At 50.6% G+C, this 25,906-nt stretch overlaps 1 protein-coding gene across 1 annotated transcript; it reads left to right on the forward strand.

The window, feature by feature from the left end:
* Positions 1-303: 303 nt before the first annotated feature.
* Positions 304-24,543, forward strand: LOC138367454 (basic salivary proline-rich protein 3-like). The gene is made up of 2 exons (XM_069329115.1): positions 304-406; positions 23,579-24,543. Exons 1-2 carry the CDS (start codon positions 304-306, stop codon positions 24,541-24,543), a joined length of 1,068 nt encoding a protein of 355 aa, XP_069185216.1.
* Positions 24,544-25,906: the final 1,363 nt, after the last annotated feature.

Below are 25,906 nucleotides of genomic sequence, written 5' to 3' on the forward strand. Positions count from 1 at the left end.
CTTATGTGGTGCATCCTCCACCGGTACCCCCGAGGAAGGTCTGTCCGTCCATCCTGCCGGTGGCACCAGGAGGCGTATATATCCTGCCGGTGGCAGACGAGGAGTCACAATAACGTGGCTGAAATATGTTGACCAGACCACACACTAGAAAGTGAAGGGACGACGTTGTTCCGGTCCGTCCTGGAACATTCTCAAGTCGATTGTGTGGCACCTGGGGAGGGTGCCCATGCTGCCCCAGCTGTGCCCCTGGCACCCCAGTACTTGGCGACGTGCCCTGGGCGGGGGGGGGGGGCAGGGGGCGCCATGGGGGCCAACCAGGACTTGGCAACCATCTCCCTTAGTAATTACTCTGACCTTCCACCCGTAAAACAATTAGCTAAAAGCTCTGCAGATACCAGCTCACGCTGTGAGTTTACACAGTACCAATCCACGCTGTGAGTTTACACAGTACCAGCCCACGATGTGGGTTTACACAGTACCGGCCCACGCTGTGAGTTTACACAGTACCGGCCCACGCTGTGAGTTTACACAGTACCGGCCCACGCTGTGAGTTTACACAGTACCGGCCCACGCTGTGAGTTTACACAGTACCGGCCCACGCTGTGAGTTTACACAGTACCGGCCCACGCTGTGAGTTTACACAGTACTGGCCCACGTTGTGAGTTTACACAGTACCGGCCCACGCTGTGAGTTTACACAGTACCGGCCCACGCTGTGGGTTTACACAGTACCGGCCCACGCTGTGGGTTTATACAGTACCGGCCTACGCTGTGAGTTTACACAGTACCGGCCCACGCTGAGTTTACACAGTACCGGCCCACGCTGAGTTTACACAGTACCGGCCCACGCTGTGAGTTTACACAGTACCGGCCCACGCTGTGAGTTTACACAGTACCGGCACACGCTGTGAGTTTACACATTACCGGCCCACGCTGTGAGTTTACACAGTACCGGCCCACGCTGTGAGTTTACACAGTACCGGCCCACGCTGTGAGTTTACACAGTACCGGCCCACGCTGTGAGTTTACACAGTACCGGCCCACGCTGTGAGTTTACACAGTACCGGCCCACGCTGTGGGTTTACACAGTACCGGCCCACGCTGTGAGTTTACACAGTACCGGCCCACGCTGTGAGTTTAGATTAATAAGTTTAGTGGAATACCGTTCGTGTGAACTCACATCTAACCTTGGACTTGTTGTTGACCTCCCAACACACAGCTGCAGCTCTCCTCCTCATTACTGCCATTCCTTCAAGTTTGGTGACGCAAGACCCACACTGAGACTCCGTCTCTCTCCCTCCGTGGGTGCCTCTGCTTCTCTTCCCCCCGTCACAGTGACCTTGACTCCCGCCTGTGTGTTCCGCCACGCCTGTCATGTGTAGCCTTTCAAGAAACGTCTGCGGTTATTTTAAATTTAAATTTTGCCCCGAGGAGCGAGTTTATTGGGCAGCGCCACTCATCTTGTGAGTGGACACACCACCATTGTGACAGTATTGGGCAGCGCCACTCATCTTGTGAGTGGACACACCGCCATAGTGACAGTATTGGGCAGCGCCACTCATCTTGTGAGTGGACACACCACCATAGTGACAGTATTGGGCAGCGCCACTCATCTTGTGAGTGGACACACCGCCATAGTGACAGTATTGGGCAGCGCCACTCATCTTGTGAGTGGACACACCGCCATAGTGACAGTATTGGGCAGCGCCACTCATCTTGTGAGTGGACACACCACCATAGTGACAGTATTGGGCAGCGCCACTCATCTTGTGAGTGGACACACCACCATTGTGACAGTATTGGGCAGCGCCACTCATCTTGTGAGTGGACACACTGCCATAGTGACAGTATTGGGCAGCGCCACTCATCTTGTGAGTGGACACACCACCATTGTGACAGTATTGGGCAGCGCCACTCATCTTGTGAGTGGACACACCGCCATAGTGACAGTATTGGGCAGCGCCATTCATCTTGTGAGTGGCCACGCCGCCATAGTGACAGTATTGGGCAGCGCCACTCATCTTGTGAGTGGCCACGCCGCCATAGTGACAGTATTGGGCAGCGCCACTCATCTTGTGAGTGGACACACCACCATAGTGACAGTATTGGGCAGCGCCACTCATCCTGTGAGTGGACACACCACCATAGTGACAGTATTGGGCAGCGCCACTCATCTTGTGAGTGGACACACCACCATAGTGACAGTATTGGGCAACGCCACTCATCCTGTGAGTGGCCACACCGCCATAGTGACAGTATTGGGCAGCGCCACTCATCCTGTGAGTGGACACACCACCATAGTGACAGTATTGGGCAGCGCCACTCATCCTGTGAGTGGACACACCACCATAGTGACAGTATTGGGCAGCGCCACTCATCTTGTGAGTGGACACACCACCATAGTGACAGTATTGGGCAGCGCCACTCATCCTGTGAGTGGCCACACCGCCATAGTGACAGTATTGGGCAGCGCCACTCATCCTGTGAGTGGACACACCACCATAGTGACAGTATTGGGCAGCGCCACTCATCCTGTGAGTGGCCACACCGCGATAGTGACAGTATTGGGCAGCGCCACTCATCCTGTGAGTGGACACACCGCCATAGTGACAGTATTGGGCAGCGCCACTCATCCTGTGAGTGGACACACCGCCATAGTGACAGTATTGGGCAGCGCCACTCATCCTGTGAGTGGACACACCGCCATAGTGACAGTATTGGGCAGCGCCACTCATCCTGTGAGTGGACACACCGCCATAGTGACAGTATTGGGCAGCGCCACTCATCCTGTGAGTGGCCACACCGCGATAGTGACAGTATTGGGCAGCTCCACTCATCCTGTGAGTGGACACACCGCCATAGTGACAGTATTGGGCAGCGCCACTCATCCTGTGAGTGGACACACCGCCATAGTGACAGTATTGGGCAGCGCCACTCATCCTGTGAGTGGACACACCGCCATAGTGACAGTATTGGGCAGCGCCACTCATCCTGTGAGTGGACACACCGCCATAGTGACAGTATTGGGCAGCGCCACTCATCCTGTGAGTGGACACACCGCCATAGCAGCATGTACAACACTCCCCAATAGGAAGAAAACCCGCTGGGTTGTTCATCCTGTCACTTGTCTGCGGTTATGTACTGCAGGCAACCTTGTCATCCCATCGACCTGTGCTCAGACAATTTGGGTGCCAGAGAACTGGCACCTTTATTCACCCATACGGGAGTGAATAAAGGACTAGAGATCACATGCGGGCGTGATAGGCATAGCAAAACAAGAAAGGTTCTTTGCTAATTGTCAGTTTGGGGAGCATCTAATATAATGTTTATATCAATCTAGGAAAGGCAATTTACCCTATGACTGCCGAACAACCACTTGGACTAGACGGTAGAACTAAATTCTCTGGTCATGCAGGTCGGTGTTCAATCCCCCGACCCTCCAAGTGGTTTGGCACCATTCCACCCATCACATTCCAAATTCTTGACCTGATTCCAAGTGCTATGTACAGTCGTAATGGCTTAGCGCTTTTTCCTGATGGTTCTCTTCGTGTCCCGAACAACGGTGACACCAGCGTCAAGTTTACACCGGGGAGGGATGAGGGGGGGGGGGGAGGAGGCCAGAGAGCCTGGGCAGCAATGGTGTCACCCACGTGCCACCGTGCCAGGTGGCATCACAAGGTGTGGTGTCAAGAAGAGTCTCAAGATGCTCCAAGGAAAAAAACCTTCAAAACCGTATTTTTCGGATTTGGTATTCAAAGGGCTTGGAAAGGATGAGGGGGGGGAGGGATGGGGAGGTGAAATTCTGGAAGAGGAGTTTTGGATGTGGGGAGAGAGGCGGCGGCTTGAACGTTCATGGGCCTGTCCATATATATAATTTTTTTAGAGCAAAAATTCCTGTATTCTGAGAATAAATTGTTGTTGTTAAAGATTTGCTACCTGGAACAAAAAGTTCCAAGCAGCACGGGTTATGGTGAGCCCGTAGTCAATAAGATCCTTTGTTATGTATGGATATGTTTTATCTATGTACGCCCTCTCTTCCTCTCCTTCCCTCCCTACTCCACAGAACCTCAGCCCTTCCCTACCATCCCCTCCCCCCCCGTCCCCTCCCCCGGCGTATGAAGCTGTGTAATCTGGTGTACCGTTAACCCGAGGCCGTTGTTATTAACATGGCGCCCTGGGGAGGTACGCCACCCCCGCCACGTCTCGCCTTAACTAACTCCTCTTCCCAGACGACGACGGTGGGAACGCGCCCGCCGCGGCGCCGTCAACAGGCCTCCCACCTTCTGCTCCACACACAGCAAATGTGTTAGCGGCTAAAGAAAACTGATTTGAAAAATAAATTCCTTTGGATACCATCACCAGTTGGCATCTCCAAGCATGACACTGTTGACATGCTTGCAAAGACAGCGTGTAGTAGACCAGTAGTAGAAATTAATATGGTGTTTAATTAGCAGGGACAAAGAGAATACTTAAATATCTGATGAAAATCTTACTGACCTAACAAGTTCACTTAAGACCCGTCAGCTGCAGCATTAAACATTATGACGAATATCGTGAGGACTAATAGAGCAAGAGCTGGGCAATGTGATGCCTTTAGAAACTTCACGTTTTGTACTATTTATAGTCAGAGAAAAACTAAAAACCATTTGTAAGCCTAGTGTAGTATATGTACTATATTAGGCCTAAGATATCGTGTATTAGGCCTAAGATATCGTGTATTAGGCCTAAGATATCGTGTATTAGGCCTAAGATATCGTGTATTAGGCCTAGGATTGCTCGGACAGGTTAGCTTCTTTTGCGGCATTTCCGACTTTCTAGAATGTCATTTTGGATAATTCAATAATAGAAACGTGAACTTTGAGGGGAACCGCCAACCGTATTTGTTTGATCAAGGTAGTTGCTATATGTGCTATCGTTTTAGGAGGCTGGGTTGATGTGTGAAGCATCTCGTCTCCTTTCCAGAGAGTACTTGTAAGTGATCCTCCTACCAGATGGCCAGGTATCATCTGGAGTGCTCGCGGTGTACTGATTGTACTCTTACCTTCAGCTGAGGATATTTTGTACATCCGTTCACGCCTCCCGGCCTCTTAAGAAATTATTTTAGTGAGCTGATTTGGAGGAGGAGCTGGAATATTGTCAGTTACCTTGCGGTTACCTTGCGATGATTTCGGGACTCGACGTCTCCGCGACCCGGTCCCCGACCAGGCTTCCAGGGGCCAGATTCACGAAAGCACTTACGCAAACACTTACGAACGTGTACATCTTTCCTCAATCTTTGACGGCTTTGGTTACATATATTAAACAGTTTACAAGCATGAAAACTTCCCATTCAACTGTTGTTATTGTTATAAACGACCGTCTGGTGCTTCGGAGCTCATTAAGTGTTTAATAAGTGGAAACAAAGCCGCCAAAGATTGAGAAAAGATGTATAGTTTCGTAAGTTCTTGTGTAAGTGCTTTCGTGAATCTGGCCCCTGGTTGCTGGACTGGTCAATCTGGCTGTGGTGTTATCGCGCTCCAAGGTTTGCAAGTTGAGGAATTTTAAACTGGGTCAGTAATTGAGGTTTTCATCGAATGGATTCTTCGGGCAGGTAATGTTCTTCTCGCGTTCTCCAGCTGAACAACATCTTGGTGCCAACAACAACAACATGGTGCCGTTAACAACAACAACAACAACATGGTGCCAACAACAACAACATGGTGCCGTTAATACGCAAGAGAATTCTGCCCTAGACACTGTTAATGTTTTAAAATATGTAATATGTTTTCTTGGCTTTTTCAGTTGAGGGACCAAACTGGTTGTAAAGTTTGTGTTTCTCGAGTGTAGGTGAGTGGGTGAAGGTGGGTGGGTGTGGGTGAGAGTGTACTCTATTTGTCCTTGCGGGGGTTGAGCTCTGGCTCTTTGGTCCCGCCTCTCAACTGTCAATCAACTGGTGTACAAATTCTTGAGCCTACTGGGCTCTATCAAATCTACATTTGAAACTGTGTATGGAATCAGCCTCCACCACATTACTGCCTAACATTTGACAATGACACTGAAACACTGACACTACCCCTGACACTGAAAAAGTGCGTGCGTAAGTGCATGCGTGTGCTGCAAGAATAGGCAACCAATTTCATTTTCACTGGCAGGAAGGGCGTCTGTGAGTGCCGTCGACCTCGTGTCTAACAATCGCATTTTAAGTGATCCCTAAATCTGTTCGCGGAATGACTTCCACCAAATATACCTACAGCATGTGGCAGCCACCAGGTGATGGAGGAGGCTACTGGAGAACACCTCCTCTTGGAAAACGAGCTAATAAATCTGGAAGCAAACAGTAACCACCTCACCGTCTTCTCAATCGTCTTTGGGGTCTCGAAGAAGTTCATGCCTAGAATGAATTTATGTGAAGCCAGATAGCGTGTAAATCTTACGTGTATCTTGTTGGTGCACGGAACACAGAGCACCTGGATTGTACCTGGATGGGGTTCTGGGGGGGTTCTTCTACTCCCCAAGTCCGGCACCGGGGCCTGGTTTGATTATGCCACCCATAAACACAAGTCTCAAGTACCTGTGGGAGGTTACACCCTTGAGGTACACACCAAGGTACACCTCGAGTATACCTTGGGTGTACCAAATATATACACTGCTACTACTTAACTAGATCCTTTACACTTGGGTGATATTTAGTTGAAAAGTTGGGACGTAGATAAGGTGTCGGAAGGTGATGGATGGCGGCCGTGCTCAGACGGAGGTCTCACTAAAGCACTCAGTGTGTAATGAGCTCAGTGGGAGCTGGAGGTGCTGAGTGGTGTGTGGCGTTGCTCGGGGGGTCGTCCAGACCTGCTGGGGGTCGTCTAGACCTGCTGGGGGTCGTCTAGACCTGCTGGGGGTCGTCTAGACCTGCTGGGGGTCGTCTAGACCTGCTGGGGGTCGTCTAGACCTGCTGGGGGTCGTCTAGACCTGCTGGGGGTCGTCTAGACCTGCTGGGGGTCGTCTAGACCTGCTGGGGTCACCCTCCCTCTTGCGCATGTCCAACACCAACAGACAACGGGCGGTGGTTTCTGGAGAAGTGTATTTTCATCGTGGTTGTTAGAATGATAATTGCCATATTATATATGATACTGTGTGACGATGCAGCTAGAAAGATGGTGACCAGCTAGATTGGGGCACCAGACATCTGAACACGATGCCATTCCCTGCCCGGATAGGCCTGTGTCTCCCCCTCCCCGGTCAGTTATAACCACCACAGAATACAGACGGTTCTTACACCCCCCTAACATCAGTATAACTAGCACACATTTTAGCACCCTTGTAATTATCTTCACAGGACTACAGCCCGTCTAAAACCACCACCAGCAGCTCATAGTCCCTCGTGCCGGCGGGTCTGAAGGGTCTAATAACTGGGCATTCAGTAATGTGTGAGGGTTAATGACTCGGTTCCTGCCCAGAGTTTGCACCTGGAGTGCTCAGGATTGGGAGATCCGTCACCTGTAGCCACCTGCCCACAGGTAACGGTAACCCACCCTGATCCTGGCAACCACTGTGTCGCACAGTCTGGTCGGCGTTTTTCCTGCCCATGAGGATAGGTTTCGAATCTAAACTAGTCATCAATTTTTATATTGGTGCTTTCAGGCCTTTGGGAGTCGGTAATTGCTTTTGTATTGGACCCGAGTGTTTGGAACAATATAGTCTTAACAACAGAGATGGGGATACCTAGGTCTAATTTAACTTTATCTTTGTTACACGCTAATTTGACTGGAATGTTTGTGTCATTATGATGGGGTATATTTGTAAGATGGTATCCATTCAAGAGATTCTAAACCCTTTATTCTGTTCAGCGATCAGGTCATTTATAATAACTAGTATGAGGTTCTTGTTGTTGATCGTGTAGAGGATTTAAAGTGCTTGAAAGCCAGACTTTGAATCACCAACAAACATTGCTCTTGTGTTGTATAGTGTAGTGGTAGGTAGTTGTAGTGTAGCTCGTCCTGTTTGTGTCTAGTCCAGTCAGTTGTTTAAGCTGACACTGATAGTGAGTGTGTAAGTATTGTTGTTATCGACCCCTACATTCCATTCACCTGGGCTGTAGGAGACTCGAACCCTGGACCCCACTCGTGTGAGGCGGAAGCTCTATCGACCGAGCCATTGAGTAGTCTTAATAAGGAAAGTTTCCAGAAGCAGCATACTGCTGCCACACGGGAACACAGCACCGACATGCGGCTGCTGCAGCAGTCCGTCCTGTTGACGAGTGGACTGAGCCGTCGGTGTAGACACAGTGCTCGTCAGATCTTAGAGTTTGATGGAGGAGGCAATTGTCTCAGGCGTGGCAGCTTTAAGAAGAGCAAAACTCGTTACATTTAAGGATGATGGCTGTGTATGATACTTGGATGATTGTAGGGGTGCAGATACAGAGCGTTTGGGGGGTATTGCCGTCATGCGAATTCTCCTCTACTGTCTTATTTGTAATTATTATACAGACATACCCAGTAGGTTTGTTGCCATGATTTCTCTAAAGTCATGTTGATGTTTGTGTACATACGTAATCCTCTCTACATGTTTACTAGTTATCTATATAATTCTTAAGAGAACTTTGCAGGTGATGCTGGTCAGTGACACAGGTGTGTACTCACCTAATTGTACTCACCTAATTGTGCTTGCGGGGGTTGAGCTTTGGCTCTTTGGTCCCGCCTCTCAACTGTCAATCAACTGGTGTACAGATTCCTGAGCCTACTGGGCTCTATCATATCTATATTTGAAACTGTGTATGGAGTCAGCCTCCACCACATCACTTCCTAATGCATTCCATTTACTAACTACTCTGACACTGAAAAAGTTCTTTCTAACGTCTCTGTGGCTCATCTGGGTACTAAGGATTCCACCTGTGTCCCCTTGTTCGTGTCCCACCCGTGCTGAAGAGTTTGTCTTTGTCCACCCTGTCAATTCCGTTGAGAATTTTGTAGGTGGTTATCATGTCTCCCCTTACTCTTCTGTTTTCCAGGGATGTGAGGTTCAGCTCCTTTAGCCTTTCCTTTGTGTGTGTGTACTCACCTAATTGTACTCACCTAATTGTGCTTGCGGGGGTTGAGCTCTGGCTCTTTGGTCCCGCCTCTCAACCGTCAATCAACTGGTGTACAGATTCCTGAGCCTATTGGGCTCTATCATATCTACATTTGAAACTGTGTATGGAGTCAGCCTCCACCACATCACTTCCTAATGCATTCCATTTACTAACTACTCTGACACTGAAAAAGTTCTTTCTAACGTCTCTGTGGCTCATTTGGGTACTCAGCTTCCACCTGTGTCCCCTTGTTCGCGTCCCACCAGTGTTGAATAGTTCATCCTTGTTTACCCGGTCGATTCCACTGAGGATTTTGTAGGTTGTGATCATGTCCCCCCTTACTCTTCTGTCTTCCAGTGTCGTAAGGTGCATTTCCCGCAGCCTTTCCTCATAACTCATGCCTCTTAGTTCTGGGACTAGTCTAGTAGCATACCTTTGGACTTTTTCCAGCTTCGTCTTGTGCTTGACAAGGTACGGGCTCCATGCTGGGGCCGCATACTCCAGGATTGGTCTTACATATGTGGTGTGCAAGATTCTGAATGATTCCTTACACAGGTTCCTGAACGCCGTTCTGATGTTAGCCAGCCTCGCATATGCCGCAGACGTTATTCTCTTTATGTGGGCTTCAGGAGACAGGTTTGGTGTGATATCAACTCCTAGATCTTTCTCTCTGTCTGTTTCATTAAGTACTTCATCTCCTATTCTGTATCCTGTGCCTGGCCTCCTGTTTCCACTGCCTAGTTTCATTACTTTGCATTTACTCGGGTTGAACTTCAACAGCCATTTGTTGGACCATTCACTCAGTCTATCCAGGTCATCTTGTAGCCTCCTACTATCATCCTCTGTTTCAATCCTCCTCATAATTTTTGCATCGTCGGCAAACATTGAGAGGAACGAATCTATACCCTCTGGGAGATCATTTACATATACCAGAAACAGTATAGGTCCAAGGACTGACCCCTGCGGGACTCCACTTGTGACGTCTCGCCAATCTGAGACCTCACCCCTCACACAGACTCGTTGTCTCCTGTTGCTTAGGTACTCCTCTATTCACCGGAGTACCTTCCCTCTCACTCCAGCCTGCATCTCCAACTTTCGCACTAGCCTCTTGTGTGGCACTGTATCAAAGGCTTTCTGACAATCCAAAAATATGCAGTCTGCCCACCCTTCTCTTTCTTGCCTTATTTTTGTTGCCTGGTCGTAGAATTCAAGTAACCCTGTGAGGCAGGACCTACCATCCCTGAACCCATGTTGATGCTGTGTTACAAAGTTCCTTGGCTCCAGATGCTCCACTAGTTTTTTTTCGCACAATCTTCTCCATCAGCTTGCATGGTATGCAGGTTAGGGACACTGGCCTGTAGTTCAGTGCCTCCTGTCTATCCCCTTTCTTGTATATCGGGACTACGTTAGCTGCTTTCCAAATATCTGGCAGTTCCCCTGTTGCCAGTGATTTGTTATACACTATGGAGAGTGGTAGGCACAGTCCTCTTGCTCCTTCCTTTAGAACCCAAGGGGAGATTCCATCTGGGCCTATAGCCTTTGTCACGTCCAACTCTAGTAAACACTTCACACACAGCAAACACAAACACACACACACACTGTGTGTGTGTGTGTGTGTGTGTGTGTGTGTGTGTGTGTGTGTGTGTGTGTGCGCGCGCGTGTGTGTGTGCGCGTGTGTGTGCGCGTGCGCGCGTGCGTGTGTACATTTTTCCAGTACTGTAATTCTTGGTACTGGATCTGAATATTGGCAGCGTCTACCACCTGTGGTTCGCTCGACCTCTCTCACTGTATGTATGTGTCTCGCTATCTCTCTGGCCTCCTATACAGGGGCCTGACAGCTGAGTGGACAGCGCTCGGGATTCGTAGTCCGTAGGTTCCGGGTTCGATCCCCGGTGGAAGCGGAAACAAATGGGCAGAGTTTCTTTCACCCTGATGCCCCTGTTAACCTAGCAGTAAATAGGTACCTGGGAGTTAGACAGCTGCTACGGGCTGCTTTCTGGGGGGAAGGGGGGTGTAACAAACAAGAGGCCTGGTCGAGGACCGGGCCGCGGGGACGCTCAGCCCACCGCCACCTTCCTTCCTCGGTCCCATAGAACCTACAGGGCGAGGAACTGGCCGCCGGAGTGCGTTGGGCCGCACTAGTCATTACTGTCAACGTTAGCCTGGCCGGCCGTGAAGACGGCGGCCCTGATGCACCTCCTTGATAACGCGACCAGCTGGAAGAGGCCTCGAGGGGGGAAAAAGACCGCAGTTGTGGGAACGGCGAGCGGGAAGGTTGGTGAAGGTACAGGACCATAGGAAACGTACGTTCAAGAATTCTGTTGGGAAACGAAGCAGGTGAGGTATGAGAACGAAAGAATCCCATAGTTTGGGAGTTCGCGCGCTCGACACCCGGATAGGGTCAGGGAAGATGCGTTTAGAAATGCGGAAAAAGACTCATTGGGTTCTAGATCAGCGATCCCGTTTGTTTTTACACGTACCAAATAAGGCGTTGGGTCTGCAAGATTTTTTTCTTGACAGTGGAAGGTTGCCTGTGGTCTGAGGTGGAGGGTAGAGGAGGGGTGGCCAGGGTGATGGGGTGGTGTAAGGGTGATGGGGGGTGGTGCAAGGGTGATGGGGTGGCCAGGGTGATAGGGGGGTGGCCTGGCTGATGGGGGTGGTGAAGGGGTGATGGGGGGGGTGGCCAGGGTGATGGGGGTGGTGCAAGGGTGATGGGGGTGGTGCACGGGTGATGGGTGGCCAGGGTGATGGGGTGGTGCAAGGGTGATGGGGGTGGGGCAAGGGTGATGGGGTGGTGCAAGGGTGATGGGGTGCCCAGGGTGATGGGGGGGTGGGGCATGGGTGATGGGGGGGCAAGGGTGATGGGGGTGTCCAGGGTTATTGGGGGGGCATGGGTGATGGGGGGGGCAAGGGTGATGGGGGTGTCCAGGGTTATTGGGGGGGGGCAGGGTTATTGGGGGTGGCAAGGGGTTGCCCTTCCCCCACCTTGATAAGGGGGTGCCTGCCCAGGGTGATTGGGGGGGGTGCTTGGCCAGGGTGATTGGGGGGGGGGGGGGTGCCTGGCCTGGGTGATAGGGGGGTGCCTGGCCTGGGTGATGGGGGGTGGTGCCTGGCCTGGGTGATGGGGGTGGTGCCTGGGCTGGGTGATAGGGGGGGTGCCTGGCCAGGGTGATAGGGGGGTGCCTGGCCTGGGTGATGGGGGTGGTGCCAGGCCAGTGAAGAGTAGAGGTGCCATAGCCACAATCAGAGAACACTGTATGAACGTCAGAGGGCCACTACTGTTTAATATTCTCCAGCAAATTAAAAAAATATATATAATGCCAGAACGAAGGTGGACTCCAAGAAAAAATGTAGACAGTTTCCTGTAAAAAGTGCCGGACGAACCGGGCCGTAGTGAACACGCTGCGGGCCGCCTCAAGCAACAGTCTGTTGGACAAAGCCCTCTAGAGTTAAGCTTGTGTCCAGGCTTGTGCAGCAGAACAACTCCCCCCCCCCCCACACTACAGGTACGATACTAGTTATAGTTTGGGTTCCACATTATGCATAGGACAACACGTATTTTGTTGGATTCCTTTCTATTTCACTGATGGCCTTCTGCTCTCTCTCTGCCTCTTTTGGATTTTATATCATATGAATGATATTAGTGTGTTATATATACATGATTAAGAGTCCAAGCTTTCAGTACGACCTACCACCGTTGTTGTTTTAAATGCAGCTACTTGGAACAAACGTTGCAAGTAGCACGGGCTATGGTGAGCCCGTCGTGGACTGTATTGACCTACCACCCTCCCTTCCCTATTTTCGTCCACTTCCTAGCTAACGTGTGGACCACAATGCTCTGCCAGTCAGCACCAGGGGCAACACACTACCTGGTGGTGTGGGGGATCTGGTAGCTGAGTGGACAGCGCGCGGGGCTCGTAATCCTGTGGCCCGGGTTCGATTCCCGGCGTCGGTAGAGACAAATGGGCAGAGTTTCTTTCACCTTCATGCCTTTGTTACCTAGCAGTAAATAGGTACCTGGGAGTTAGACAGCTGTTACAGGCTGCTTGCTTGGGGGGGGGGGTTAAAAAAATAGAAGTAACAGTTGATTGACAGTTAAGAGGCGGGCCGAAAGAGCAGAGCTCAACCCTCGCAAGCACAACTAGGTGAATACAACTAGGTGAATACAACTAGGTGAATACAACTAGGTGAATACAACTAGGTGAATACAACTAAGTGTTTTTACACCCAACACCCACTGCCAGGTTCTCGCTCTGTGTCCATGGGCCTCCCCTCCCCCCCCCCTCCACACCTCCACATCTCCAAGCTTAAGACAAGCGCGAACACTGATTGGGCATTGTTAATCCTTTGTGTGCGGCCAGACACACTTCAATGTCTAGTGTAAACTCTAAGTTAAACTCGAGGTACTCTTAATTGTTACATTCTCTCTTGCTTTAAAGACTCGTACCCTTGGGTCATGATAAATTAGAAGAGTGGTTCTTGTTCTATTGTTACATAGGCCCCTCTTTGTTGGAAGAGCCACCAAGACGTTCTAAATACAGTTACCGTACAATGTTGTTACTTGACGAACACCTCTGAGGAGACTGGCAACACTGATATAAGTTACCTGACCCCCTCCCTGACACTGGACCATCCCTACTACCAAGACCCCTGACCCTGGATCACCCCTAATACGACGCTGGACCACCCTTGCTACGACGCTGGACCACCCTTGCTACGACGCTGGACCACCCTTGCTACGACGCTGGACCACCCTTGCTACGACGCTGGACCACCCTTGCTACGACGCTGGACCACCCTTGCTACGACGCTGGACCACCCTTGCTACGACGCTGGACCACCCTTGCTACGACGCTGGACCACCCTTGCTACGACGCTGGACCACCCTTGCTACGACGCTGGACCACCCTTGCTACGACGCTGGACCACCCTTGCTACGACGCTGGACCACCCTTGCTACGACGCTGGACCACCCTTGCTACGACGCTGGACCACCCTTGCTACGACGCTGGACCACCCTTGCTACGACGCTGGACCACCCTTGCTACGACGCTGGACCACCCTTGCTACGACGCTGGACCACCCTTGCTACGACGCTGGACCAACCTCCTACCCTGTGTTTCCTACCATATTGTTCGCTCCAGTTGCTGTGTAAATTCGGAAGATCTGGTCCTTCAGTGTTTTCCAGTCTCCTCCTTGCAGAAGGAAGATGGAACTTTTCGCAAAAAGAATTACTGCCCAAGCCACACCCTCCCCCCCTCTCCACAGCCCCACCGTGCTACCCCCCCCCCTTTCCCTCCACAGCCCCACCGTGCTACCCCCCCGCCCCTTCCCTCCACAGCCCCACCGTTCTACTCCCCCCCCCCCTTCCCTCCACAGCCCCACCGTGCTACCCCCCCCCCTTCCCTCCACAGCCCCACCGTGCTACCCCCCCCCCTTCCCTCCACAGCCCCACCGTGCTACCCCCCCCTTCCCTCCACAGCCCCACCGTGCTACCCCCCCCCCCTTCCCTCCACAGCCCCACCGTGTCACACACTCACAACTCCAAATCCCCGCACAACACAACTCCGAGAAGCTGCATCTGGCGTGTGGAGGTCACGGGTTGCCAAAGGACAAGAGTCGAACTCAATCTCGTCCTCAGTAGCTAAATTCGATATCAAGTCTAATGGTCCAGGACGGACCGACACGTCGTGGTCTCTTCAATTTCTAGTGTGTGATTTGGTCAACATTTTTCAGCCACGTTATTGTGACTTTTCATGTGTACTAGTTACATTGCTGTCGGTAATGTTGCGGGAATAATCTCCGACATGACGAGGACAAATGTATACACAGAGATGTGTGCCACGGCTGTCGGGGTGTATCCCGAGTTTACTTTAGTCTTGAACAATGTTCAAGACTAAAGTATACTTGCTGGTTGAACTATTGTGATGGCCATAATAAGCCTTCCGCGATTGAACAGGGCCTTATAAGTCCATCGCCACACAGTAACCGGACAGACAGGCTTAGTTTCCATCATCCCCGAAGGAAATGTATATGTTTATCTCTCAGAATGTTTGGTAATATGTTTATTGTTTGTGATGTGTGTCTATGTACGTATTAACACGATGTACTGAACGGGGTGAGGATAGCTTGAGCTACCTCATCCCTTTGTGTGTATTTTACCTCAATAAACTTATTTCAATTTCAATCATCCCCTTGGGTAGTGTGTTGGGGGGGGGGTGGGGGGCAGGGAGCCTGGTCTTGCATCATTCTAGGTGGAGTCGACCCGGGGGGGAATAGCCCCCCAGGCGCCGTTGAGGTAGTGTGTGGAGGCTGTGCAACACACACACAGCCCCCCCACACAGCCCCCTTATCATTCATGGTATGATAAGGTTGATATTACTTCTCCTTCAAGCTGCTGTCATCATCATCATCATCCTAATTTTGTAATATGAATTGTCTTGCCACTCTAATGGTAAACAACACTTTTTATCATTTTACCTTTGTAAAATTGTAAGCCAAATGTTAATTTATTTACAAAATGTACTGTACACCTGTTTAGTCTAGCTTGCAATTGATGAAATTTACAAGTTATGAATCAAGTGTGATTCTGAATGCAACGCAGGAAATTATTCACCCGAGTGAAGGAAAGGCAGTTTTAAGCATAACAGAATCATAGTTGTACTCTTGTAGTGTGTGTGTGTGTGTGTGTGTGTGTGTGTGTGTGTGTGTGTGTGTGTGTGTGTGTGTGTGTGTGTGTGTGTGTGTGTGTGTACTCACCTAGTTCTCACCTAGTTGTGTTTGCGGGGGTTGAGCTCTGGCTCTTTGGTCCCGCCTCTCAACCGTCAATCAACAGGTGTACAGATTCCTGAGCCTATCGGGTTCTGTCATATCTACATTTGAAACTGTGTATGGAGTCAGCCTCCACCACATCACCCCCTAATGCATTCCATTTGTCAACCACTCTGACACTAAAAAAGTTCTTTCTAATATCTCTGTGGCTCATTTGGGCACTCAGTTTCCACCTGTGTCCCCTTGTGCGTGTTCCCCTTGTGTTAAATAGACTGTCTTTATCTACCCTATCAATTCCCTTCAGAATCTTGAATGTGGTGATCATGTCCCCCCTAACTCATCTGTCTTCCAGCGAAGTGAGGTTTAATTCCCGTAGTCTCTCCTCGTAGCTCATACCTCTCAGCTCGGGTACTAGTCTGGTGGCAAACCTTTGAACCTTTTCCAGTTTAGTCTTATCCTTGACTAAATATGGACTCCATGCTGGGGCTGCATACTCCAGGATTGGCCTGTCATATGTGGTATACAAAGTTCTGAATGATTCTTTACACAAGTTTCTGAATGCCGTTCGTATGCTGGCCAGCCTGGCATATGCCGCTGATGTTATCCGCTTGATATGTGCTGCAGGAGACAGGTCTGGCGTGATATCAACCCCCAAGTCTTTTTCCTTCTCTGACTCCTGAAGAAATTCCTCTCCCAGATGATACCTTGTATCTGGCCTCCTGCTCCCTACACCTATCTTCATTACATTACATTTGGTTGGGTTAAACTCTAACGACCATTTGTTCGACCATTCCTTCAGCTTGTCTAGGTCTTCTTGAAGCCTTAAACAGTCCTCTTCTGTTTTAATCCTTCTCATAATTTTAGCATCGTCCGCGAACATTGAGAGAAATGAATCGATACCCTCCGGGAGATCATTTACATATATCATAAACAAGATAGGACCGAGTACAGAGCCCTGTGGGACTCCACTGGTGACTTCACACCAATCGGAGGTCTCACCCCTCACCGTAACTCTCTGCTTCCTATTGCTTAGATACTCCCTTATCCACTGGAGCACCTTACCAGCTACACCTGCCTGTCTCTCCAGCTTATGTACCAGCCTCTTGTGCGGTACTGTGTCAAAGGCTTTCCGACAATCCAAGAAAATGCAGTCCGCCCAGCCCTCTCTTTCTTGCTTAATCTGTGTCACCTGATCGTAGAATTCTATCAAGCCTGTAAGGCAAGATTTACCCTCCCTGAACCCATGTTGGCGATTTGTCACGAAGTCCCTTCTCTCCAGATGTGTTACCAGGTTTTTTCTCACGATCTTCTCCATCACCTTGCATGGTATACAAGTCAAGGACACTGGCCTGTAGTTCAGTGCCTCTTGTCTGTCGCCCTTTTTATATATTGGGACCACATTCGCTGTCTTCCATATTTCTGGTAGGTCTCCCGTCTCTAGTGACTTACTATACACTATGGAGAGTGGCAAGCAAAGTGCCTCTGCGCACTCTTTCAGTATCCATGGTGAGATCCCATCTGGACCAACAGCCTTTCTAACATCCAGATCCAGCAGGTGTCTCTTGACCTCCTCTCTCGTAATTTCGAACTCCTCCAAGGCCACCTGGTTTACCTCCCTTTCTCCTAGCACAGTGACCTCACCCTGTTCTATTGTGAAGACCTCCTGGAGCCTCTTGTTGAGTTCCTCACACACCTCTGTCATTCTCTGTATACCTGTCCTCGCCTGTTCGAAGTTTCAATACCTGTTCTTTCACTGTTGTTTTCCTTCTGATGTGACTGTGGAGTAGCTTTTATTCGGTCTTGGCTTTGTTTGCTATATCATTTTCAAAATTTTTCTCTGCTTCTCTTCCCACCCTGACGTACTCATTCCTGGTTCTCTGGTATCTCTCTCTGCTTTCTGGTGTTCTGTTATTCCGGAAGTTCCTCCACGCCTTTTTGTTCAGTTTCTTCGCTTCCATACATGCCCTATTATACCATGGATTCTTCTGTTGCTTCTCGGATTTTTTCCTTTGGGCCGGGATGAACCTGTTTACTGCCTCCTGACACTTTTGGGTAACATAGTCCATCATACCCTGTACAGACTTGTCTCTGAGGTCTGTGTCCCAAGGTATTTCACTTAGGAAACTTCTCATCTGTTCATAATTCCCCTTTCGGTATGCCAGCCTTTTGATTCCTAGTTCTTTTTGGGGGGAGATAAGTCCTAGCTCTACCAGGTACTCAAAGTTCAATACACTGTGGTCACTCATTCCAAAGGGCGCTTCCATCTTAACTTCCCTTATATCCCATTCATTTAGGGTAAATATCAAATCAAGCATTGCTGGTTCATCTTTTCCTCTCATTCTTGTTGGTTCTTTGGTGTGCTGGCTTAGAAAGTTTCTTGTTGCCACGTCCAGCAGCTTAGCTCTCCATGTTTCTGGTCCTCCATGCGGGTCTCTGTTCTTCCAATCTATCTTCCCATGGTTGAAGTCACCCATAATTAGTAGTCCAGATCCATTCCTGCTAGCAACAGAAGCTGCTCTTTCTATTATGTTAATGGTGGCCATGTTGTTTCTATCATATTCCTGTCTAGGTCTTCTGTCATTTGGTGGTGGATTATATATGACTACGACTATAATTTTTTTCCCTCCATTTGTTACAGTACCTGCTATGTAGTCACTGAAACCTTCACAGCCCTGAATATCCATCTCCTCAAAAATCCCAGCCTTTTCTTACCAGCAGAGCTACACCACCCCCACCTCTTCCTTCCCTCTCTTTCCTCATAACATAATAGTCCTGTGGGAACACTGCATTTGTTATTGTTTTCGTGATCTTTGTTTCTGTGAGGGCTATTATGTCTGGGTTTTCCTCTAGTACCAGTTCTCCAAGCTCATTTGCTTTATTTGTAATTCCATCTATGTTAGTGTACATCGCTTTGAGGCTCACTTTCTTCTGTCCCTTCTCAAATCGCCTCCTTGGTGAGTGTTTTGCTGGTGGGGGAGGCTGTTCCATGGGTGTGAGGACCTGTGAGGTGGATAACAGGGTCTCAGAGGATACTGGGATGAGGGGCGGGGGATCTAGTGAAGGGGGAGGGACAGGGAGGGTATGGGGTGGAAGGGGAGGGAGGACAGGAAGGAAAGGGGGGGAGAGAGGACTCGGGAGGAGGGGAGGGGTAGAAGGGTGGGGATTGGGTGTGGGGGGAGGGAGATTTGGCTGAACATTTGAGTGGGGGCAGGGAGGGTTTGGGGTAGGGGGGTTTTCTATGCAGAGGAGGGAGGCGGGGTTGTCCTCCCTTCTGGTGTTACTGGGTAGCTGGTTGTGGGTTCCCCCCTCGCCTCTGGGGGTGTTGTGTTGGGAGCTGTGACTTCCTGGTTTTCCCCTCTCGCCCTGCGCCTCTTCCTTGCTTCTGCCGCCACGGCTCTCTCCTCCCCTGTCATGTCTCTCTGGAGGAATACATTTTTTAATTTTCCCACGTTTTTCAGGGAGCTCTTCCTTGATAGGATCTTCTCCTTTGTGTTCTCGTTTGCAAACACTATCTTTATCATTCGGTCTCGGTCTTTGTTGTACCTGATCCCAGGTGTTAATGCCTTTCCCCTGACTGAACAATTGTGTGTGTGTGTGTGTGTGTGTGTGTGTGTGTGCGTGTGTGTGTGTGTGTGTGTGTGTGTGTGTTCTATTTATATGTGCCTCAGGAGTTAGATTAGGTGTCACATCCACTCCCAGGTCTCTTTCTCGAATCGTTACAGGTAGGCTGTTCCCCTTCATTGTGTACTGTCCCTTTGGTCTCCTATCACCTGATCCCATTTCCATAACTTTACATTTACTGGTGTTAAACTCCAGTAGCCATTTCCCTGACCATCTCTGCAACCTGTTTAAGTCCTCTTGGAGGATCCTACAATCCTCGTCTGTCACAACTCTTCTCATTAATTTTGCGTCATCCGCAAACATTGACATGTATGATTCCACTCCTGTAAACATATCATTTACGTAAATTAGAAAGAGGATTGGTCCCAGCACCGATCCTTGAGGTACTCCACTCGTTACTGTTCGCCAGTCCGACTTCTCGCCCCCTTACCCCTCTGGCTCCTTCCTGTTAGGTAGTGTGTGTGTGTGTGTGTGTGTGTGTGTGTGTGTGTGTGTGTGTGTGTGAGAGTTGTTATATCGTCAGCGAGACGAACATCCCGCTCTCTCACTCGGACAAGGGGACGGGTTGTTGTTGTTTTAGATTTAGCTACTCAGAACGAAATGTCCATGTAGCACGGGCTATGGTGAGCCCGTAAGGGACGAGTTGTATGCTGATGTGTGATATACACCTTCCTCACGGGTGCTTTTGTTTCAGGTAAAGCCCGTGTGCTCGAGTGGGGACGTGGGTGTCGCCCCCTCTACACCTTAGGTGCTACGATTCCAGGTGAGAGGTACACATAACCACAGGTGTACACAGGACCACAGGTGAGAGGTACACAGGACCACAGGTGTACACGGGAGCACAGGTGAGAGGTACACAGGACCACAGGTGTACAGGTACAAACGACAGGTGCATGTGTCCGGACCCAGGTAAGAGGGAGGGCGTGGTCAGTGGCACACAGGTGGAGACGCTCCAATGCTCAGTTGACTTATATTTTTAACACGTGTGTTATCGTGGCTGGCACGCGTGCCACGCAAGGAAGGGGACCTTGGCTCACATGCCCGGGCACCCTGGGCACGGCTCCCCACCCTGGCCAGGACTCCCCACCCTGGCCAGGGCTCCCCACCCTGGCCAGGGCTCCCCACCCTGGCCAGGGCTCCCCACCCTGGCCAGGACTCCCCACCCTGGCCAGGGCTCCCCACCCTGGCCAGGGCTCCCCACCCTGGCCAGGGCTCCCCACCCTGGCCAGGATTGGGCATAGTTATGGTTGTATAGCTCCTTGAGGACAAGGAGCTGGGAAGTGAAGGCAGAGTGAAGGAACGGAGCCTAGTGGATTGGATTGATGTCCATAGGGAATGGAAAGGATGGGGGAGGTAGAGGGATGGGGAGATGAAATTCAGGAAGAGGATGCGGGTGTAGAGAGAGAGGAGGTTTGAAAGTTCGGTGGCCTGTCCACCATGGGTTGACATTTTTGTATGTGTTGTTTGTTTGCGTATGTGTTATGTTGGGTTGTCAGTATATTGGCTGGGGGGGCTAGTGTTTGTGACCTTGTTGGTGTCCTAAAGCACTAGAGCCGATGGAGTTGGCTGAAGGAGGCTAATCTTAGAAACATCAGGGTAGTTACACTTCTGACGCCACGACAAATGGTTTTTTGGTTTTATATTTTTTTTTGTAGGTGTTTTATTTATTTGTATTTTTTTTTTTTTTTTTTTTATTTATTTTTTTTTTTTTTTATTTATTCTTCATTTGGTATAGATTGGGTCCGGGATGGGCCACTCATCTGGATCGTCTGGCAGACCGCTTAGTATCTGAGGGCTTGGGAAGGCCTCATCATGGATATGTCTGATCACTTTTTGTTGGAGAGTGATTCTTCTGGTTCTGTGTGGTGGTTCGTGGATCTCGTAGTCGCTGGTGGTGTTTACTGCTACGAAGGAATCTTCTGGGTCTGGGACATACATGTTCTTCATGCGGTACAGCTGTCTTCTGGCCAGGTAGCTGAGCCTAATGTTCATTGGCTTCATGTTGAGCGTCTCATGGATCTGGTCAGTTCTTACCCTGTCCCTCAGAGTCAGGCCCTCTGCAAAGCGAAGCGCTTTGTTTTGTACTCGTTGGATCTTCAGCATGTTGGATTTGTTGGTGAGGTTCAGAGGAACGTAAGGGTATTCCAAGCTAGGCCTTATGATCATTCTGTACAGGTGGAGCTTGATGTGGGATGGGGCTTGGTTGAAACGGAAGAGCCTCGCCAGTGAGCCCCGGGCCATCGCTGTCTTCTGGGATACGTACTGGGAGGAGTTGAGTAGCCTGTTGAAGTTGTACCCGAGCACTGTGTTGGAGTTTGAGATGGCTATGGGTTCACCCCTGATTCTTATTCCCCCCTCATTTTCAATGGAGAAGGCCATACAGCCGACAGTGCTTAATTGTATCTTTTCTGGGTTAGTGGTGATCCTCCATTTCCTTTCCCAGTTAGCAGTCCTTGCTAGTTCTACGTTTGCCTTACGGGTTACAGTTGCATGCTTGGCCGCTTGGATGCTAGGGTTAGATGTTATTACGTGTGTTACGTCGTCCGCAAATTGTACGATAATGGTGTCCCTATACTCTGGTTGGGGTAGGTCATTTACAAAGATGTTGAAGAGAACCGGGCTCAAGCATGATCCTTGGGGGACTCCAGCTGTTGGGGTGAAGGCTGCGGCCTCTTTTACCTTGAAGCTGGGGGTAACTTGCCTATTCTTAAGGAAATTTCTGATCAGCCTGAGGAGGGTCCAGGTAAACGGAGCCTAGTCATTTGCATCATTGGCGATGGAAAGAACGGCCCTGCAAGAAAGGAGGTCTTTGGTATATCAGGAAGTTTAGGTAGGCGAGTGTTCTATCTAAACTTGTTTGGACTCACTGGGAATGAGACTGTGTGGGACTCTTGACTAGGGGGACTCTTGACTGGGGAGGACTCTTGACTGGGGGGGGGGACTCGATAGATAGCCTTACCAGTTCCAATATCTGGCCTACCTTACCTTACTGTGACCCCCGAGGTTCAAAGTCCCCGCTGCCAGGTCTCTAACCAGAGCCCCCCCCTCCCCCCCCCCCCCAAAAAAAAAAAAAAAGTTTCCCCTCGAAAGAGGACGAGGGAAAAATATTAAAGATAATCTTCAATTATCAAATATATTTGACTATTGCAAACTTTTTGAAGAGATGCCAGAGGCGTGATAGTGGCCGTAAACCCCGACCTGCTAAATACTCGCTCCTATCTTCCTTCAAAAGTTCATCATTTGCTCGCTCGATAAATTCCAGATTTGAGAGTTGAGGAGCAATTTGATAGTGATTAGCGTCAGTATGGGTGCTGACGTCACGAAGCCAGGACTAGTAGGCCAGGTCAGCTTAGTTCACACACACACACACACACACACACACACACACACACACACACACACACACACACACACACACACACATAAAAAAAAAAGTAGTTAGTAAAACAGTTGATTGACAGTTGAGAGGCGGGCCGAAAGAGCAAAGCTCAACCCCCGCAAAAACACAACTAGTAAACACACACACACACACACACACAGCGCAGAACGGCGTTCAGGAACCTGTGTAAGGAATCATTCAGAATCTTGTACACCACATATGTAAGACCAATCCTGGAGTATGCGGCCCCAGCATGGAGCCCGTACCTTGTCAAGCACAAGACGAAGCTGGAAAAAGTCCAAAGGTATGCTACTAGACTAGTCCCAGAACTAAGAGGCATGAGTTATGAGGAAAGGCTGCGGGAAATGCACCTCACGACACTGGAAGACAGAAGAGTAAGGGGGGACATGATCACAACCTACAAAATCCTCAGGGGAATCGACCGGGTAAACAAGGATGAACTATTCAACACTGGTGGGACGCGAACAAGGGGACACAGGTGGAAGCTGAGTACCCAAATGAGCCACAGAGACGTTAGAAAGAACTTTTTCAGTGTCAGAGTAGTTAGTAAATGGAATGCATTAGGAAGTGATGTGGTGGAGGCTGACTCCATACACAGTTTCAAATGTAGATATGATAGAGCCCAATAGGCTCAGGAATCTGTACACCAGTTGATTGACGGTTGAGAGGCGGGACCAAAGAGCCAGAGCTCAACCCCCGCAAGCACAATTAGGTGAGTACTCACTAGTTAATAATCCGCGAAATCAGATCTGGCAACAAAAACCAACACTAGGAAGCCAGACCATCCGCCAGGAAGCCAGACCATCCGCCAGGAAGCCAGACCATCCGCCAGGAAGCCAGACCATCCGCCAGGAAGCCAGACCATCCGCCAGGAAGCCAGACCATCCGCCAGGAAGCCAGACCATCCGCCAGGAAGCCAGACCATCCGCCAGGAAGCCAGACCATCCGCCAGGAAGCCAGACCATCCGCCAGGAAGCCAGACCATCCGCCAGGAAGCCAGACCATCCGCCAGGAAGCCAGACCATCCGCCAGGAAGCCAGACCATCCGCCAGGAAGCCAGACCATCCGCCAGGAAGCCAGACCATCCGCCAGGAAGCCAGACCATCCGCCAGGAAGCCAGACCATCCGCCAGGAAGCCAGACCATCCGCCAGGAAGCCAGACCATCCGCCAGGAAGCCAGACCATCCGCCAGGAAGCCAGACCATCCGCCAGGAAGCCAGACCATCCGCCAGGAAGCCAGGCCATCCGCCAGGAAGCCAGGCCATCCGCCAGGAAGCCAGGCCATCCGCCAGGAAGCCAGGCCATCCGCCAGGAAGCCAGACCATCCGCCAGGAAGCCAGACCATCCGCCAGGAAGCCAGACCATCCGCCAGGAAGCCAGACCATCCGCCTGGAAGCCAAACCATCCGCCAGGAAGCCAAACCATCCGCCAGGAAGCCAGACCATCCACCAGGAAGCCAGACCATCCACCAGGAAGCCAAACCATCCGCCAGGAAGCCAGACCATCCGCCAGGAAGCCAGACCATCCACCAGGAAGCCAGACCATCCGCCAGGAAGCCAGACCATCCACCAGGAAGCCAGACCATCCGCCAGGAAGCCAGACCATCCGCCAGGAAGCCAGACCAACCACCAGAGAGCCTCTCCTCTGCTCTCCTCTGCTGGGCAGCGCCAACTGAAGGATCCTTGGATGTTTTCATTCATTGGCACAATTAAGCTCCCGCATAAACCATGTTCCGTGCAGTGCCAAATGCATTTATTACCAGCAAGAGTTGCAGCCGTGTTACTTAGGGCGTGGCGGCCGCCAACCAAGGTGCCTTATTTGACCGTCGGCTGTGGTGGAGGAAGACCAGAGTTGAGCCCCCGGGAGTGAGGAGCAGGGCTGGCTGGTCGCAGGTGGGGAGGAGCTGTTGTATAATGTGGCTGTGGGTGTAGATGCTCACCGCTGCTAATAGTAAGTATTGCCAGGAGGTGTAGTGTCTGGCCAGGCTGACGCAGTGACGGCCAGGCTGACGCAGTGACGGCCAGGCTGACGCAGTGACGGCCAGGCTGACGCAGTGACGGCCAGGCTGACGCAGTGACGGCCAGGCTGACGCAGTGACGGCCAGGCTGACGCAGTGACGGCCCGGCTGACGCAGTGACGGCCCGGCTGACGCAGTGACGGCCAGGCTGACGCAGTGACGGCCCGGCTGACGCAGTGACGGCCAGGCTGACGCAGTGACGGCCAGGCTGACGCAGTGACGGCCAGGCTGACGCAGTGACGGCCAGGCTGACGCAGTGGTGGACTATAGTAATTTAGGCTTTATGCTTCATCTGTAGCATCCTCAGTACCTTACATCTGTGATATCTGCCGGCCTCGAAGAGAGAATTAGAGAGCAATATTCCACGCGGGATATCACAAGTGGGTCTTCAGAGAAATTGTCCGAGTCTTGAAGGATGTCACATAATCGAACCCCCGTCATTTTGTCTGAGTCGTTATATGGTTACGTTCTTCGGTCACCAGACCGTTGTACTCGTTGATCAGTATACTGTAGTTTACCTGACGTGAGGAGATCTGAGATCTGATTCTGTCTTGTATCTTCTTTGTGTTTTTTCTCAAATTTAATTACTTGTAATTTGATGCCGGTTTTAGAACTTTGATATCGTCTTGGCCTCAACCAGATATCAAGTGGTCATAACGGGGCTGAGAATTACACACAACTGAGAATATAGGAAGTGACGACGCTTCGGTCCGTCCTGGACAATTCAAACGACGCTTCGGTCCGTTCTGGACAATTCAAACGACGCTTCGGTCCGTTCTGGACAATTCAAACGACGCTTCGGTCCGTTCTGGACAATTCAAACGACGCTTCGGTCCGTCCTGGACAATTCAAACGACGCTTCGGTCCGTTCTGGACAATTCAAACGACGCTTCGGTCCGTCCTGGACAATTCAAACGACGCTTCGGTCCGTCCTGGACAATTCAAACGACGCTTCGGTCCGTCCTGGACAATTCAACGACGCTTCGGTCCGTCCTGGACAATTCAAACGACGCTTCGGTCCGTCCTGGACAATTCAAACGACGCTTCGGTCCGTTCTG

This window comes from Procambarus clarkii, chromosome 22 (genome assembly GCF_040958095.1).
Source record: "Procambarus clarkii isolate CNS0578487 chromosome 22, FALCON_Pclarkii_2.0, whole genome shotgun sequence".
In the NCBI taxonomy this organism is placed as follows: Eukaryota; Metazoa; Arthropoda; class Malacostraca; order Decapoda; family Cambaridae; genus Procambarus; species Procambarus clarkii.

Excerpts from the sequence above, each read along its gene's own strand:
- LOC138367454 (XM_069329115.1), top strand. The coding sequence starts at position 304 with ATGGGGGCCAACCAGGACTTGGCAACCATCTCCCTTAGTAATTACTCT. Across the intron at positions 407-23,578 it reads TGCAGATACCAGCTCACGCT|ATCTGGCAACAAAAACCAAC; the intron begins GTGAGTTTACAC and ends CCGCGAAATCAG.